Below are 20,514 nucleotides of genomic sequence, written 5' to 3'. Positions count from 1 at the left end.
GGTTGTCCAGAAGCCAAGATAGCACAAATGATGTATTTTATGTCGGCCATTTTGAACGTCCAAAATGGCGGCTTTACAGGTGTCTGTGCAAATGGGAACATTGATTTTTGGATTCCCCATGCTCTGAAGATTCCAAAAATGTATAGTTTTACAAATCTTCACAGAAATCCGACAAAAATACTTAAGCAACCTGACTACATCCAGAACTATTTTTAAAAACAAAATATTTATAGTTTAAAGTTATCATTCTTGATGTGGATGTTCCTTAAATGTGTTTAATGTCTACATAATGAACTGTATCTTATAATGTTTATTCAGGTGCCTTCCCCTCGAGTAAAAAAAAAAAAAAAAAAAACTAAATAATTATTATTTATAGGTTTATTCTTGGTGGTCAGTCCTTATTCCTTAAGTGTGCTTAATGAACTAGAGAACGCACAGCATAGCCGTATCCTATAATGTTTATGCATGTTCTTCCGCTTTACAGATATACCCCAAGAATATCATTCCAACTAAAGGATCATTACATTCTATAATTCCCTGTTTTGCATAATGACACTGTGAACATTTCCCTGGATTTAGCATTCAGCTGCAATAGGACTAATTCTATGGAGATGAGCAGCGATGGCATAATATCATGTACAGACAAGTGTTATATCCACGTGGGACATTGTTTGAGCTGCCTCATGAATACCAACCCACCTTAGAAGAAGGGAGGAGTGGGAGATTGTGGGCGAATCAACATAATTACGGCAAAAATGTTATCTTGGACTCAGCATCCCCCACCCCTCATAAAACACACGCACGCACGCACGCACGCACGCACGCACGCACGCACGCACGCACGCAGTAGAATACTCAGTGTTAATTTATCCTTTTGTAACTCGGAGAGTAAACACATGTAACCAAATGGACCATAATGGTTACATTTGTATACTCTCCGAGTCAAATTAACACTCAGGACTTTACTGTATACACGCACACACACGCACAGTCTCGCACACGCACGCACGCACGCACGCACGCACGCACGCACGCACGCACGCACGCACGCACGCACGCACGCACGCACGCACGCACGCACGCACGCACGCACGCACGCACGCACGCACGCACGCACGCACGCACGCACGCACGCACGCACGCACGCACGCACGCACGCACGCACGCACGCACGCACGCACGCACGCACGCACGCACGCACCCACACACACACACACACACACACACACACACACACACACACACACACACACACACACACACACACACACACACACACACACACACACACACACACACACACACACACACACACACACACACACACACCCCTGGTAACGAGCCTGAGGAAAGTGACTGTCATACATTTACTGGTTGGCTGGCTTCACAGTCATTGTCTTTATCTGTGATAGAAAGGAGAGGCGGGGTTGGGGTGGGATGTGTGGGGGGAGGGGGTGTATCAAGTCCTTTGAGGTGCATTTAAATCACGGTCTCCACAAATTACCCAGAAAATTCCCTCTTGAGTGTGCAAGCTGAGATGGCGTCCTTCAAGCCCCGCTGGGTTTCCTGTCATCATGAAATGGGAGTAGGAGATTAGGGGAGTGAGGAATGTGAGGGATGAACAGGGAGCATGGTAAATACTGAAATCTGCTCTAATCCCATCTCATACAGCCAACCATATATACAGAGCATATATACTGTATATATATATATATATATATATATATATATACATATATATCGTCGTTGTCGGGCGGAAACCTTGTATGTCCAAAAGCGTTCGTTTTGTATCCATCATTTTAAAAATGATTTAAACTAGTGAAAATAGCCGATCTGCTAGCACACAACGCCTCGCACCGCGAGGCGTTGTGTGCTTGCAGATCGGCAATTTTCACTAGTTTTGTGCGACGGTCTTGTATGATGAAGCAGGGCTTTACTTTGCGAAAAAAGGAACACATTTGAAACTTGGAGATACAAGGTTTCTGCCCGACAGCGACGATATGTGTGGGTACTCCCACTCGGATGTTACGGCTCCTACATGTATATTCGATGCAATATAAATGAAGTGGAACACATGGAACGCGTGGAACGCGTTGAACGCGTGGAGCGTTGGATATCAAGGTCATGATGATACGTCGTTTGTGAAAGATGCACCCCTGCATCCACTGACAAAACCACGAAGCTGTTATTACAGTACAGTATATGCAAATCTATCAAAGCAACATATGTTGATTGTGGCTTTATTAGCGTTTAAGAGGATGAAAAGAGCTCTCAGTATGATATCATCAAGTACCTACATATTATCGTGTCTTTTTTCTTTCTTTCTGTATTTCTTTTTTATTTGCCTTAGCATTGCTTGCAGCAGAAGCGCGCAGAAATACTACAAGGCTTTTTGCAGTCGATATTTGGTGCACCAGACCAGACCAGACCACATAAAAAGTGGCAGTATACAGTAACACAGCTCATTGTGTTTCATGGTGCGCTGTAAAGCATGATTTTTCTGACCACTTCAACCTACAGTAGCATCCCTATTCTGTGACAAAATAGCAGATCTACAAGCTCACAACACATTGTTAAGATATTAAGTGGATATCGAAAAAAGGAGGGGCCCTATAGAGCCCTGGGGGAATCTCTGATCAACTATGAGTTTAAGTGAAAATAAGGAGACGTTGTCAGCCAGAAAGAAACACATCAACTTGGATATATATATGTTCTTATCTATGTATTGTAATTTAATAATGTGATTCAGTTGCCTGTTTTCATTCACTTGAATTCAGGACAAATCTCCATTACTACCCCATGTTGCAAACAGCTCTGATCTAATATACTATATTTACTATAATATACTAATATAAAGTGAAGTCTTTTCAAGCATGTTTCTGCCGAGCTTTCCCTTTTTCAAGAACATCACGACAGCACGTGGTGGAGGATAATTTATGACTTGGTGTCAATATAGAGATGTATCAACTATCCTCCCAACCCTGGCGATTACTGTAATACACTTGGCATTTATAATGTATTAAATTGCAGTCTACACAAAGTAATCAAAGAGTATTACAAAATAATAAGCCTGATACAGTTATATACTGTATATTATTGTCGTTGTCGGTAGAAAACTTGTATGTCCAAAACCATTCGTTTTGTATTATCATTTTAAAACTGATTTAAAATAGTGAAAATAGTTGATCTACATGTGCTTGTAAATCTGCTATTTTTTCTAGTCTTGTGCGGCAGTATTGTATGATGAAGCAGGGCTTTACTTTATGAAAAAAAAAACATACACATTTGAAACTTGGAGATACAAGATTTCTGCCGGACAGTGACGATATACGGGTTAACAGGCGATGACAAGTACTCCAGAAATCTCCAGAGGATGTAAACATGTGCAGGGGTGTGTGGTCAATGAGCCCTGTTTGCATACTACAGTAACTGTTGTCATGCAGTAGCCGTGACACACACAGCTTTGATTTAATCTCATCAGGGAACGGAAGTAGCCTTCATGTGAGGCAGGAATAGTCCTTACAGTTCAACACACTGTAGTATCTCCTTTATATCTTATATAACTCCATGTTAAAGTGCAATCAGTGCGTACCCTTAAGTCTCTCTCTTTTCTCTCTCCCTCCCTCATTAAATGTCCCTTTCACTCGCAGCTCTCGCCGCCCCCTCGTCAAATGCAGCGTTTCACAAAGACAGCGGATTCATGCGCGGAAGGTTTTATAAAAATAACATAAATAAGAGGCACCCATTCAGAGTGCCTGCTGATGTGAGAGGAGAGGGGATTCTTACAGCCTGCTGCCCCCGTTCCAACAACATGCTTTATCAACATTTTCTGCCCTGCAAGCAACGGCGTCACTGCTGGGGATGGGACGATATGAACATTTCATATCACGATTATTGTGACAAAAGAAATCACGATTTACGATATTATCGCGATAATCAAAATCAATTATCATTGGGCGGAACATTTGCCAAAAAATAGCAGATCTACAAGCTCACAACGCGTTGCAAAGCGACGCGTTGTGAGCTTGTACATCGGCTATTTTTTGGCAAAGACATTTGATGGAGAGGGAAAAAAAGACTATCAAGTACATATATTATAAGTACCTTTTACCAATTATAGAGGGTTCAAGTGGTACCGGATATGCAGCTCAGCAAATAAAAGGTGAATTGATCCCAGTGCATGACGGAGGACGATATCACGATAAATTAAATCTCCACGATACGATTATCGTGAGTGTTTTGTTATCACGATAAACGATAATATCACTTATCGTCCCATCCCTAGTCACTGCACACGTGGGAGGAAGGCTGCACACAACACATGCATGAGCTCGTAACCTGTATTACCTTCTGTAGCCCCGCCTCCCACCATATGGAACTGTAACCTAGCTCTCAACGTCAAACACTGGGTCACTGAGACCCTGAAACCTAACACAAACACCGCCGCCCTTTTTTCTTTTCTTTCAGAGACCCATTTCCCCAAAGCCCCGACCCGTGCACTCAGCGAGCGCACGCTCGCCGTGGTGCATTGGTTCTTCCGAGACCAAGGTTGCGAGACACAATAAATAACGTAAGGTAAACATAACGGTGTGGTTCGGTGTTTGTGCAGGCTCAGCTTCCTCGTGGGAACGTTGTGCACCAGCTGCAACCTATATCCACCGCCGTACAGTAGCGAATGATGTGAACAGCAATGACGCATGGACCCTGAGTCCATAGCACTGAGATCAGTAGGCTATAGTGGTACTGTACTTGTAGGCTGTAGTACTGACTATACCGCAGGAGTACAAGTAGATATTACATGTAGTGTGGATGTGTGTAGTCCCTTTGGCTGCACTGGTGTGAGTGTGTTTACACAACACAAACAACCTCAGATTTCCAACAGGACATTGTATTGCAGGCCTGGCCAAGTGAGCTTTGCGCCTGTGCGTATGCGGTACCCTGTACTTGATGCACATTTTTTAAGAGAAATATTTTTCAATGGAATACCGGCTGTTCTGCCTCTGCGCGCACATCATTTGAAAACCACTAGTGCTGGTAGTGTGAACTTCTCTGAGAAGCAATTCATACCTTATCTCCTAGCACTTTCATCACGGGTACTTAGGCCAAATGGTGAAACACAGACTGCGCCTTTTCAGTCCCAACAGAAAACTCTACCGAACTTCTCCTTTATGAGAGGTGCAAAGGAAAGCTCCTGCTGTAGCTCTCCCTGCAGCAGCGCTGCACCGTAGGTGGCAAAGAGCCCAGAAGGCAGCAAAGAAATACGTGAACCATAGGGGGACTGCACATCTGAATGAGCGCACATTTCACTTTATGATCTATAGTGAACATGTTTCGTGCGTCCCTGCGTGCGCGTCCCCCGTTTTATTGTAGAGCGGCTGGCTTGTTATCTCCCGATGTCTGATTCAATCTGCCGAACTCACTCTGCATTCTGCTTGAGGGCTGGCGTGGAGGACGGCGGCACGAGACACAGAAACACCTCCTGAACAGAGCCGCTGGGACCCAGGTGACTCATGGGACTAACATCACAGCTGCTGCTGCTGCGTGCCCTCGGAATCAGACCTGCCTGTGTCATTGCAATGCTTCATGTTTGTGAATCTGTGTGACTATGACTCTTTGTGTGCGCGTGTGCGTGTGTGTGTGTGTGTGTGTGTGTGTGTGTGTGTGTGTGTGTGTGTGTGTGTGTGTGTGTGTGTGTGTGTGTGTGTGTGTGTGTGCGCACAAAACACATTTTGGAACTGGAGTGAGCTTCAAGTCCAATTCCATGTTTCCATGTTTGCTGGTCTCTAACCTTGCGCTGCCTCTTTCCACGCTCCGTGCTTGAGAACAAATGGAATGATTTGCTGGACATGCTGTCCCGGGCTCTCGTGGGTGATGTCAAGCGGCATTAACATCCACGTTGTGTCTGCCGTGTGTGTGTGTATGCGACGAGTGTATCATTGGCCAGCATCTGTATTTTTGTCAGTAAGTGTGTTAGCCAGCTAAAGGTCAGGTGGTAACTGACAGAGCTGCAGGCAGGTGACAGATGTGTTGGAACCAGCCCTATTAGAGCAAGCCATTTCCCTGGGTTCCCAGCACAAACATAATAGCACAGAGACCACAACAAGCACGCACAATTACCTCCTTATCGCACACAGGAGGCGGACGGCTCAGTTTGTAAAGTATCATAATCAAATCCAATATTATGCACAGTCGATAAGCATTTTGTTTGTCCTCGCTTTTGTCGCCGTTGTATCCATGGTGATCAGTCTGATCACATCATCATTTTATCACAGTTAATAAGGTGAATTGCTTGTTTTGCGCCAGCAAGCAGTCGATATTGTCGTTAAAGGAGGCGGTGGAAGGAAGGGGTCACTTACGATGTGGAGCTTCAGGTAGTCTCCCAGGCCAGAGGAGCTGTCCACTCTCACCAGGACGGCGTCCTTCAGCTGGGTGCTGAAGCCGATGGCCAGCCTGTCCGCCCGCGTGCTGGGCCGGTCGTTGGGCGGCCACGTGTACGTGATCAGCCCGCCGTCTCTCCCAAATATGTATGTTGTTCCCGCTGGTGAGACAGAGAGAGAGAGAGAGAGGGAAGATGAAGTATACAATTTTCAATTTTGGCATCAGTCTATAAACTAGTAAGACGCCTCAGGACGACAAGCAACCTTGCCCTAAAGGGCCAATTCTTTGTCATCTGGCCAGTGATGTATATCGGACCAGTTACCCATATATGGAGACCCCTGGTACCCATATATGGAGATCCATGTACTGGAGAAATACTGTGAGGGCCCAGACATGCTTACTCAGTTATTCGTTATGTGAAAGTCCTATGATGTCTATGACATCTGACATCATACCCTTTCATGCCCATACATGGAGATCCCTGTCTGTAGAACCAGCCACACATATATGGGCTATCTTCAATTCAATTCAATTCAATTCAATTTTATTAAAGTGTGAAATCATAACAAGGGAGAGACAAGGGAAAGACAGACAAGGGGCACACGCACACACATACACAGGTCCTGCATGCATACTGTATGTACAAGAAGGAACGAAGCTATCTTGGCCATCTGTCTTGGCCATATATGGATTCTATTAGTGTGGTATGTGGCCTCCATATATGGGAATACCCATATGAAGTCCTGTTAGATATGGGCTTAATATTGATGACATCAGGGAACTCCATACATGGGCATACAAGGGATTCTGTTAGTGTGACATCACAGTGAAGCCAGAACGTGATGTCAGAACGGCACACCCATTCTGTTAGAGTGGTTCCTCTGACATCACAGTGATGTCGGAGCATGATGTCAGAGTGGCAAACCCATAGACCGTAAAAAAGTGTACACGAAGTCAGCATGTGCCGTTTCACCTACTAACCTTTTTATAAGCCTGATATGGTCATCGAGGGTAGGCAAGTGCTACAGTAAGTTCTATGGGCTGAGGTGAGTCTTAGCGGAAGCTAGTGAGTGAGTCTGCAGTTCTAATTGGGGAGTTCATTCCACAGTTTGGGGACCAGGAGGGAGAAGAGTCTGGGACGAGTGCATCGTTATCCTGGGTGTTTTATTTGCCCGTTTGTAACTCTCCGAGCGTACAAATGGAGCCAAACTTGTTTCCATTTGTACGCTCTCAGAGTTATGATTGCACTGTGCAGGTGCACAGATGCATAATGTTCAGTTAAATCAAAGCTGCGTAGCGTTTAAATTAAATATGTAGCGTTTATGTCCTATACCAGGGTCTTGAACCTGCTTGGGTCTTCCGCATGAGAGATTAACATTTCTGCCGCTCTTCCGAGAGGCAACCCCAGCTTGGCCAGGGGAGATATTGGGTTTCAATGAGTTCAATGAGTTTGAGGCAGTACACTTGTCAACCAGTAGGTGTCCTACCCGACACCAGGGTCTAGATTTCTCAACAGAAGTGTAGAGAGGACGCTTCCAACCACCGCAGACGGCTAGTTATATTGTATTAGCATACTCTACCACACAGAGAGTGATTAAAATAATGTTTGATTCATCAAAAACAAGTTCTGGTTTGCAGTTTCAACTCTGAGAGAGTAAAAAATAAACACAGCAGACTGTCAGCGCGAAACATTTGAAGTATAATCACTTGATTGTGCAAGAACGCAAACTAGAGCAGAAAAAGCCTGAAATCGGCAGGTATTATATTGCCACACACACACACACACACACACACACACACACACACACACACACACACACACACACACACACACACACACACACACACACACACACACACACACACACACACACACACACACACACACACACACACACACACACACACACAGCTCACAGCTTATTATTCTGCACAATTACTCCATTTCACTCCTGCCACTTCCATCACCTCCGGAGGTAAAGTGAGACGAGTGAACGCTAGCAAACTTCCAGCTGCGTCCCCGGTGCCCAGGTAACCAGTGTGCTGAACGGGCACCTCCCTGTCTATTGCGCTTCATTAGCGGCCTCAAAGGCAGACGCAGCCCGCAGCAGTGTCGGCATGCCTAGACCAATAATTATGCCCTTCTGGTGACCTCCACTACTGGCTATTTCTTGTCGCACGGCGTTGCCCATTTTGTCTTCTTCGGAGAGAGGGAAAAGGTGGGACTGTGACCCAGTGGCGGGGGGAGTCTTCTTCGCCAGAGTGGTTCTAATTACCGATCCTTTCACCATGAGAGAAAGCAGTGGTCCACCATATGGAGAGCAAGACTATACTTATTTGCGATAGTATCCTATGTGTTAAAATGGAAGATTAGAAATAAGCCTTTCTCTACTAATTAAGAGAGGAGATTATTCAAAGCATCTAACTGATGGGAGAACAATAATTCATTATATATTTAGTTATAATACATTTAGATAGGGGGGGGGGGGGTGTAATTTATAATAGCCTGTAATGATGCCGTCACAGGTTCTGAAGCTTGCCAGCCTTCTTGTGCTTCATCATTGCGGAGTTGTCTCAATCAAATCAGTGCCCATTTCAGTGCAATTAGAACAAGTCTCATTACGATAGTATTTCAATTCATTTTCTCCCGAGTATAGAGAAGTATGTCTGCCTGTGCGTGTCTCTGGGAAAGAAAAAAAAATGATGGTGGGGGGAAAAGGAAGAAAATTAATGCAGTTGTCAGATTAGCATAAAAACAGCTATCTTCAAGGGGAGAAAACCTACTGTGTGTGTGCGTGCGTGCGTGTGTGCGTGTGTAACAGAGACAGAAAGACAGGCGAGCCAGGAAAAAAGGGAGAGATGAAATATTCATAGTGGGGCTGAGTGTTAAACAGCCTTAGCCTGAACAATAGATTATAAATCATTCTGACTGTAATTCCAATATTTTCTTGTAAACCAGCTCACAAGGATATAAAACTATCGATAAATATTCCATTTATTTATATATTTCTGTCTTTTCCTCCCCTCTGGCCCTGCCTCACAGTGCAGTGATGTGACTGCTTCACTCCGTCCTCCCGTTCATTTTCCAATTCCACTCCCACATTTCAGTCAATATGCGCTTTGTCCACCATTAGCAAGGGGAAATTGCGTCATTAATTAACGATAACACTATTAACAAATGATGTCGCCGAGCACAAATCTATGGGGGGGATTTATCGTTTTCATTTTGTATAACTCGCATTATAGTGGAAATGGGGGTGTAACAGCCACCACGCCATAACCACATTTGATCTAATGGGCTTATTTTAAAAGTTTGTGTAAAGTTTATATTATGTACTGTATATAAAGTTGCGCTGATAGATAGGTCAGCTAGGCCAGTACGCCTATGGGTATGTAAATTATCAATATCCATCCCTCAGGCAGTTGGTCCAGCCAGCCCTCAGTTGGATAACCTCATGTAAAAAAGAAAAAAAAAAAGAAAAAAGAAGCCCGGGCCATAATCTATATATAAATATACTGTAGTGTATGTTGTATAATGTACAGTATGTGTGTGGTAGGCATGGTTTGTGGCGCTGAAAGCCCATCCCGCCTCACTAATGCATGTCCTTCATAGAGTAGTAATCTCCCCAGCGCGTCTTACTTACTCTAGGCTGTTGTGGTTGTCTTCGTAACAACCCCCTTGCCTCCCCCCCCGCCTCAGGCCACCAAACATTTGTTACATGTTCCAGATTATTATAATTAAGCTCTTTTTACACCATGTCAGTGTTGGAACTCGCAGGGCCCTTGCAGCGACCATTTTGTGCCTCCGTCTATTTACGTGATCTGACACGACGCTTTAGCCTGGCTGACAGCTCATTTGCCGTTGGTGACCTCACCCCCCCAAAAACAACAAATAAAAATAAAATGAACGCTTCAATAATAATTGCTAATTTCACAGGGCTGACGGGGTTGTTATGGGGAACACAGGATCCTCCTTTATGGCACCATTAAGTTAAATGGACAAAACACCTACTCTCTCCAGGCACCGAAGGTCAATAATGATAACTACTCTGTGGGGGGGTTATTCAAATGAGTTGCAAAACAGATTCAAGGGGTGCATTTAAAAAGGGGCATGTTTTCAGTTCAGGTTAATATTCTACAAAAGAGTAAACAACGTGGTACACTTATAAGGCTGACCTCATGGTACAAAAATTAGTGACGTACAGTAAGCATTGCAGCAGCAGCAAATCATATTAATAAAGGTTGTGTTACATTTACAGTAGTCGTTACTTTTACTTCTACTCCACTACATGTCAGAGGCAAATATTGTACTTTTACTCCACAAAAATTATGTTTTATTCTGAAATGGGACCAGTGAGTACTTTCCACTTGTGGTACTTTATTAAATTAGATACCAACACTTTTGTGCTTTTTCTCAAGTGAACATTTTTATTCCAGACTTTTACTTTTACAGAGTATGTCTACTGTACATTGCAGTATTGATTCATTTACCTAGGTAAAACATGTGAGTACTTTTAACACCACTGGAAATCAGCAGTCACGTGCTCATCCAAGCCCCAGTGCTGGGAGTAATTATGCTCTGGCTCCATATTTGTTGTTTGTATGCTCTCCTGGGACGCGGGCTTGATATGGATCTATTGTAGTCATTAGATACAGTGCTGTCCTGGAAACAGTTGCCTGTTTGGTGTCTCTTTATATTTGACAACATTTTCTGTTGGTCCCCAGCTCACCTCGCCCCTCTCTTTAATAATAATAAAACCAGGATGAAAGGACGAAGCAAGATATTCAAGCCCCATGAGAGGAAGGTAGTGTACTGCACGTCGCAAAGTGCTCGAGGTGTACAACAATAAAAGCCTTAACTCTTCTGTGTTGCAAATGGATAAATTACCACAGAGGACTTTACTGTGTAGGAGTACAAGTCCAACCTCAGAGAAAAAAAAGGACAGACACTACAATAGATTTCAGGACTAGGGGACCACATAATTATTCCATTACACACTACTGTACTGCAGGTATAGTAATGTGCATGTGTGTCCCGATGTCCCTAGAGGCTTCAGAGTGCAGGAACACTGTGTCTGTCATTGGCTGCTGCAAAGTAGGCTACAATGCAAAAAAAAGGTTCATTTAGCTCTGCAAATGCCTTTCAGAAATAAATTAACCCCAGTGTCCCTATTCTAGGGAGAACATTCTGCAAAAATAGCAGATCTACAAGCTCACAACACAATTATGTGAGATTGTAGATCGGCTATTTTCAAATATATTTTGGTGCAGAGGGGGAAAAGGAGCAGACTATAGAATATGGCTATATTCTGGAGTATAATAAGAGTTAAGAACATAGAGTTTAAGTGGTTAAATGACCATACCGGTGGTCTGGAATGTTTAGCCCACTGACTATGACTCACAGTATACATGACATTTATGCTGACCATCTTGCAAAACATAGCCTACCGTGGTTTGTTCGATTTTTGAGGAAGGCGTTGGATTCCCTTAAATTCAGTACAGTGTGAGACTCTTAGATACTTAGAAAATCTAGCTAGGCCAGCTACTTTGAAAGTATATCTATCCAAGATACTGCTTACTCTTAGTCTTCATTAAAAGTAACTGACCTAAGCTCCATTTTGAAATAAGTAGCTTATACACTGAAGCATCTTTGTACTTGGTACCTAATGCGGATGATCTTCCACCACTAATGATGATTAGTGGTAACATTTACTCAAGTATTGTACTTAACATATTGAATACAGGCCGAAACACCGAAACATTTCTACATCGCGGTATACCTACTTTTACTTAAGTAAAAAAGAAAACATATGCACTGTTGTGATTGAGTAAAACATACATTTATAGAAAAGCTACAAATGGACAAATAATTCTCTTTGATGCGATGGACAAACTGCAATGAAAACATATCTTGTACAACAAACAGCATTTGATGATATGCCATACTGAAAATGCAGTAATACTGTACGTAAAGCTACCCATGCTATAGGCTAATTATGGTTAAAAACAATTAGCCTACTCTGCTTGTAGTGAAGTTACCCACAAGACACTGGAGAATAGACTCTATAAGTAGCTCTCTATAGGCTCTATAAGCTTACAGTCTTAATTCCACTTCATTTCAGAGACTTGGTGGAGACAGGTACCTCGCTGACACACCATTGCATGTTTATTTCTTGTCAAAGTTGTGTTATCATTGCATTTTAATACATTTTAAAGAGCAGAAATATTTGAAGTCTACTCGAAAATACCGAATTGATTTTGACTCAGTTATTCAGGTTAAGTTTGATAAGGTTTTGATGAAATCTCGGAACGAAATGTAAAATGCCAAAGCTAAAAATGAAACTAAATCAGGGGTCATCATTACCAAGGAGATTTTCCTCAAAATTCAAATTTGGCCACGGACACGATATATGCAAGCCCGATATATGCAAGTGTCCTTATTCTGAAGAAAACCTGGACAATGACATTTCAATAATTGGGTCTTATTAGTAAAGGTTGTATTATTTTAAATCAAAAACCTGCCTCAGACATACAGTGTACTGACATGATGACCCTGAATTAAATGGTCTATGTTTATGTAATGTATATACTGTATGGCAAAAGCTGTGAATACACATTGACATACTGGTGCTCTAATGGTCTTTTAACACCCCAGATCATGCAGTGTATAGGACCACTCACTGTTGGGTTAGGGAAAGGACACCTTTACAAGTACAACAAGCCTCCCTGCTGCAGGGTAATGAATTAATCTGCACTTATTACCTTTGTTGCACTGCATGTCTCTCTCTCCACTGATCACAGATGATCAGAGAAGACGAGCCTCGCCAGATCAAACGCTGCGCTTTATTAAAAATGCAACGCTAGCCCCGGAGTTATCCTGTGCCCAGGCCAAGGTGGTGGTGGTGAACGGCATATTGGGGGTGGACCCCACGCATTCCCCAATGTCACGACGACCTAATGGCATTAACTCTCCATGAGTCCGTCTATTTCTAGCACCACTTAATGAAGCGTGAGCTCATAGCAAACTGCTCCATTAGCACGTTAAATATACACGTCATTTGAGGCGGATGGACATGATGACGGGCAGGGTGGTGGAAGAGGTAGTCCGTTTTCTTTACTTACAGTATAGGTAAAAGTAGCAACACCACAATGTAGACATACTTATGTTACAAATACAAGTCCTGCATTAAGAAGATTACTTGAGTAAAAGTACAGAAGTATTGTAATTTACAGCACCAAATATACAAGTAATATTGATGACATCAGGGATCCCCATATACCGGTATGGGCATAAAAGGGATTCTGTTAGAGTGGTTCCCATGACATCACAACATACAATCCCTTTTATGCCCATACATGGAGATCCCTATCTGAACCAGCCACACAGATATGGGCCAATTCTTGGCTATCTGGCCAGTGATGTATATCGATTACATCAGGGATCTTCATGTATGGGCATAAAAGGGATTCTGGGGAATACCCATATATGGACCTTTACATAGGTGATGTCACCTGTGATATCACCTGTGATGTCACAGTGATGTGTCAGGGGAGCCTGATTTGGAATTGCACATGAGTTCTGGGCGGAGCCGTTTGTTTTCACACCTGTCGGCAGGTTAGTTACTCACCAGCGTTAGTTTCAGTGAGGTTAGGTTTAGGGTTAGAGTTAGGCATAGTTTTACTGAGGTTAGGGTTAGGGTTAGGCATAGTTTCACTGAGGTTAAGGTTAGGGTTAGAGTTAGGTTTAGGTGGTCGCACCTCCGCGTGGTCCAAGCGAACAAAAAGGAGCGCTCCCTAGCTCCAGTTCAGCCAATCAAAAGCTTCCATGGGCGGGGTTTGCCCAGAACTCATGTGCGATTCCAAATAACGCGTCAGGGGAACCACAGTGTCAGGCGTGACCTTCAGAGATACACGGATACGTGGACAAGATGTGCCGGTCGCAATAATTACAAAGTATTCATTATGCAGAATGGACCATTTCCCAATCATTATCATTTTATTGTAATTAATGCACACTGTATGTTCATCACTTGGTAGCTGGTAGGGTCAGATTGTATTGGACTGCATGTGTTGCTGGGTAGCTTAACATAATACATAATCATTTATCAATTAATTTACAAAGCAGGCCTAAGTTGTCAAACAAGTGTAGTGGTGAAAAATACAATATTTGGCTCTAAGATGAAGTGGAGTGTTTACATTTTTGGGTGGAAATATTTAATCAAGTACTCAGTGTTGTAAAGTAACTAAGAACATACTCAAATACTTTACTTCAGTAGTATTTCCAATATGTAATACCTTTACTTCTACACCACTACATCTCAGAGACAAATATTGTACTTTTACTCCACTACAATACTTTAAAACTTGAAAGTTATACTCTGTATATTTTTATTATCATCGCAAAGCATACAGCAACCACTTCGGCCCTGTATGCAGTACATATCGTCATTTGAAAATAGACGATCTACAAGCTCACAATGGGTTGTGAATCTCGCAATGCGATGCATTGTGAGCTTGTAGATCTGATATTTCCAAAAAATGGTTATACATTTGAAAAACTGAAATGGGGACATTCTGCACAATGAGCACCTTTACTTTTGGTACTTTAAGTATATTTTGACACCGATACTTTCACTCGAATACATTTTGAATTCCGGGCTTTCACTTGTAACAACAGAGTATTTACATGTACGTAGCCACTTTAACCATTATTTTTTTATACTTTGGCTATTCATAAATGGCAGATCTACAAGCTCATAGCGCGGCACAGAGTGCTATTTTAGAAAAAAAAATAAAACGTGTGCAAATCTTTGAATATACAGTACCGGTATAAAGCTAACATTTTTAACTCTAATCTTTGCTTCTGAGGGCAGTGAATTGTCCCTCGAGCAAAATATTTTGAGATGGGGGTCCAATGGTCCATGGTCAAATACATGTGAAATTCTAGAGGTCCTTGACATTAAAAACTTTGAGCACCACAGATAAAGAAACATATATTTTTCAGAAAACCATTAGGATTTAGAAGACATGTTTAGGTATTTTTCAGGTCTTAATGGGGTTTTTCCCAGCATGAGATACAGTAGAGACTGCATGTAGGTCTGTTTCAGTCCACTGCTGGGCTAACCAATTTAGACCTGGAACATATCCGCGGAACATTAGATTTTAACCAGTTTAACCATTATGTTATGCTTTAACTATAAAAAATAGCAGATCTACAAGCTCACAGCGCGGCACCGAGTGCCGCGCTGCGAACTTGTAGATCTGCTATTTTTTTTGTGTTTTAATTGTGGCAATTTGTGCAAGTCTTTGAACATATTGACCCGATTCTATAAACGTCTTCTAAATCCTTTTAGGGTTTTTGAAAAACTCAAATTTCTATCATCAAAATAAAAATTAAGTTAAAAAGAAAATAAGTTTCTATCATCAGTTGAACTTTTTCATGTCAAGGACCCCTAGAATTATATGTATTTGGCCACCGACCCCCATCTCAATATATTATGTATCAGGGACCCCCCCCCCCCCCCCCCCCCCCCCAAAAAAAATATTATGTATCAGGGACCCCCCCAAGAAGCAAATATTACAAATTACAAATGTTCGCTTTAAAAAGATATATTCAAAGATTTGCACACATTTTCACGATTTTTCAAAAATAGCAGATCTACTAGCTCGCAGCGTGGCATTCGATGCCGCGCTGTGAGCTTGTATATCTGCTATTTTTCAATATTTAAAGCATAAAATAATGGTTAAAGCAATAATGTGTGATAAATAATGCGTTCCCGCTCTGGACGGGCTAAGGTCAGAACCACAGACTGTCTTTCCTCTGACCTCCAGTGCTGGCCTCCCCTAACGAGCCTCGTATTACCTCCACTGCCGAGAAACTGGGGAGGAATCCAATCATAATCACATAGTGTAGTGATGGAAATATGAAAAGGAGAGATGACATTATAGATCTGTTTTCGGTCGGCACCTAACACTTTCATTACGGTCTATTTGCTGCCAAGGGTTCCTGTAAATGATCGCGCGCTGATACACAGAAATAGATCGCTGCACGAGATGATAATTTTCCTCACTCTCCCCGGGTGGCGATGACAATTATCTTTGAAGACTGCACGTTGAATTCAATAAACTGACGGCTTCTGCTTTTTTTATTGCTCTTGTTGTTGCTGTTTTTTTTTTATGTAGCCTACTTATAACTAAATAAATGACAACGTCCATGTATTGTGCCAGGCTAGCCCTGTGCAACATGTTCATTATATAAAATCATGATATTCCACAACAAACATCTATTGGATTCACCAATATTTGAAAGTCTACTTTCATCTGGAACAAATCAACTCATGCACTCCTTGGTCATATTACTTTCCATTCCATATTGGAACAATACTAAATATCCTTACAGGAGGAGTCAAAGATCAACCAAACAGCAGAACTAAATACATTGAATATAGTGTGTTTAAAGATTTATTTTTTTATTTTTATTTTTTTTGCCCCCGAACCAATTCCATTGACGCCGTACTACATCATGGACTGACACGCGTTGCCGGCTCATAGACAACACAACTGAAGAGAAAGAGCTTTTATCTCGATCAGAAACAAAAACTAATTGCATTCGTAATATGTAATAATATTACTTTTTTTGGCAGAGTAATATGTTACACTACTCGTTACTGAGTTACTAAGTGATAATATTACTAATTAATATATTAGTAATATGTCGTCGTCGAGGGAAAACCTTGTATGTCCAAAAACGTTCGTTTAGCATTTATCATTTTAAAAATGATTTAAACTAGTGAAAACAGACGATCTACAAGCACACAACGCCTCGCACTTGTGTGCTTGTAGATCTGCTGTTTTCACTACTTTTGTGCGGCGGCCTTGTATGATGAAGCAGGGCTTTACTTTGCGAAAGAACGTACAAATTTGAAACTTGGAGATACAAGGTTTCCACCTGACAACGACAATATATTACTTAGTAACATATTACTAAGTAATGTATTACTGCCCAGCACTGCTTACGACACTCTTGCCGTGAAGAGAACGTGTGGATCAAAGGATAGTGTTTGAACTAATTGGTCAAGGGTTACTTCCTTCTTGTTCTTATCGTACGCACCAAGACAAACTCCATGTCAAATGCAATGGCAATATATTGCTGAAGAATAGTACCTGTATATCAATATCTCGGTTTACAACAGATGTCCATGAGAATGTCATAACTCTCTCTCAATGGCTCTGACCTTGGCTATTCATGAAGCCAAATACAGCAGTTCTGCTTCACTTGTTTATTAAAAGGTGTGTGTGGAGTAAGAGAAATACCAAGCTCAGCTCTACTGCAGCTATAAATATAGGCTATAGCAACATCGGACCTTCAGGATTTAGAACAGCGGTTCTCAAAAATGGCAGATCTATAAGCTCAAAGCGCGTAACTTTGTGCCCCGCTGCGAGCTTGTATATCTGCTATTTTAGATTTTAAAAAATGAAATATCTTGAAAGCGTTTTTTGAATGCTTTTGCGTAAAATTAATGGTTTTGTAAAATGGATAGGATATTACATAAGAGTTAAGAGGGTCTATTTGGTTATACCAAATCTCCATCATTTAGCTGGGGGACACCTGGAACCCCCTCAGGCTCAGGGACCACTGGTGGTCCCTGGACCACCGGTTGAGAGCCACCGTTCTAATCCAACATAACAATTTGACGGTTGGGTTAAATCTAGGTTGTTTTAGTGGGAAACAATCTTTATTTTATTTTTATTAAATGACAAATAAAGGAAATATTAAATCTGATTCTGGAAAAAATCATGTTTATTATTATTATTATTATTATTATTATTGTGTGCCCGGGTAGTTCAGACGGTTGAGCACTCGCCTTGGGTTATTTGTTCGATCTCGGGCACAGATGCCAACTCAGCGTAGCATGGCTTGGGTGCGGCAAGTCGTGCCGGTTTAAGCACTGCGCAAAACTATAATAATGCTAATATAATTTGGGCCATAATCTTTCCTGCTGCCTCCCCTAGGAGGAATACAATCAAAGGACGCTTAACAACGTCTATTGGTTAACATTTTAGTTTCCTGGAAAATCATTACAAGGATTGACGAGGACAGTATTATCCAATCAAACAACGCTGCTATCTGGTTTGGAGGAGTGACCTCCAATCAATGGTGGTGAAGAATCACTGCCATGAGGGAACATCACGGGTCAATGAATCAATTCATTTTTCCCATGCCCTACCTTTCAGGATGTATTTCACCTTTAGGATCATTAAATACCTCAGTATTTGATGAGATGAGATGGTAATCAGGGGTGTCGCACCAAATCCTGGGCCCTGGGTACAAGGATTCACTGCGGTCCCCCCATGAATGTTCTTCATAGGGGGAGGGGGTTTAACCCATTTAGACTGGGAACGCATTATTACGCGTTATTTTGTGCTATAACTATTGAAAAATAGCATATGCAAGCTCACAGTGCGGCACCGAGTGCCACGCTGCGAGCTTTTAGATCTGTTATTTTTTTTAAATCCTGAACATTTGTCTTAGACTATTTCAAATCCTTCTAATGTTTTTTGAAAAGCCCATGTTCACCATCTCAAAATTAGCCTGGAACCAGACCAATCTGCCTGGGCAAAAGAACTTGCCCTTGGCGAATATGGGTCTGGCCCCACTCAATTGTGAATCCATTTCCTTTCCCCCAAAATTTGGGGGAACCAATCAGGGCCTAGCATTGGTCTGATCTAACCAATCGTGTCCAAAGCCATTTTTTTAACCCACCCCTTGGAAATGGTAATTCTGCTCGCGAGTCCAGACTAATATCCGATACGCAGTGAGGAATTAGTATGAGCAACGCAAAATTTTGGTTCCAGGGACCCCCAGAAGCAAAGTTTGAGTTACAAACGTTCGCCAAAAAAATACATATATTCAAAGATTTTCACACATTTTCACGACATTTACAAAAATAAGAGATCTACAAGCTCGCAGCGTGGCACTCGGTGTACAAAATAATTCCAGGCCCCTCCACCTAGGGCCCTAGTAACTCAGTCCCCCCCCCCCCCCCCCCCCCCCCCCCCTTGTGACGCCCCTGATCAAGTACCTCAGTATTTGATGAGATGAGGTGGGTAACTGTAATGTTCATTGCTACGAAAAGTGGGGTTATGGGCAGAAGCGCTCCCTAAACATGGCCATATAATTACCTTTGATATCTTTAATAATCTATCAATTAAAAAACCTGTGCAGTGCAGAGCAGATGAGTGCACCCTGCATAGGATGTGGTCCTCACATCCTCCTCAGTGCGTAATTAAATTATAAATCACGCTCTATAATGGAGAATAATCATATCAAGGGAATGAGATGTATTTTATAGATTATGGCTCGATCCACAATAACAAATCATCTTAATTACTTATTTTTGGACAAAGAGAAGTCATAACAAAAGCTCTAGTGACCCGGGATGAACCACCAATAGCAAGACCTGGAGAGAAGATAATAATAATTTAAAAAAGATTGTTAAATCATCTGTGGTCCGGTAGTTGTAATTTTAATGAAATTGTGTAGATCAGGGGTCTTCAACGTTTTCAGGCCAAGGACCCCTTAGTTGAGAAATAGATTAAGCAGGGACCCCCACAACCTGTTCATAGATTCCATATAGTTTCATTGTTTGACAGCACAATTATCAGTGTATGTTGAATTCATGTACATTTTTTGTTTTCAGACTTGAACCGTCAATATACTTAGTAAACTTGACCTTTCACTCTGTACTTAGTCTATTTTTCCCCCCAATGCACCCAGCCAAAAATAGAGGATCTATAAGCTCACAACGCCTCGTTGCTGTGAGGCATTGTGAGCTTGTAGATCTATTATGTTTGTCTAACACACACACACACACACACACACACACACACACACACACACACACACACACACACACACACACACACACACACACACACACACACACACACACACACACACACACACACACACACACACACACACACACACACCTGTTGAAGACCCTTGGTGTAGAAGATCATCAATTCTCAAACCTTTTAATTTCAAGGACTCCCAGTTTTATATTATACAAATTGGTTCCATTTGTACTCGCTAAGAGTTACAAAGCCATTGCATTTAGAACCTTGATGGCCCCT

General features: G+C 42.1%; 1 protein-coding gene across 12 annotated transcripts in view; it reads right to left on the bottom strand.

The window, feature by feature from the left end:
- The window catches only part of LOC308296571 (neurexin-1a), a gene marked incomplete at both ends in the record, with an annotated part of 488,347 nt that overhangs the window by 160,675 nt on the left and 307,158 nt on the right, over window positions 1-20,514 (bottom strand). For all 12 annotated transcript variants that reach the window (XM_080739872.1, XM_080739878.1, XM_080739879.1 and 9 more), the window contains one exon: window positions 6,357-6,538. In XM_080739872.1, coding sequence (XP_080595998.1) covers window positions 6,357-6,538 — 182 coding nt within the window. The remainder of the gene's footprint in view (window positions 1-6,356; window positions 6,539-20,514) is intronic.

The sequence above is a fragment of the Nannobrachium achirus genome, assembly GCF_963921795.1.
Source record: "Nannobrachium achirus genome assembly, chromosome: 13".
In the NCBI taxonomy this organism is placed as follows: domain Eukaryota; kingdom Metazoa; phylum Chordata; class Actinopteri; order Myctophiformes; family Myctophidae; genus Nannobrachium; species Nannobrachium achirus.
Note: the sequence above shows the minus strand (reverse complement) of the source record. Positions and strands in the feature narration are given on the sequence as shown.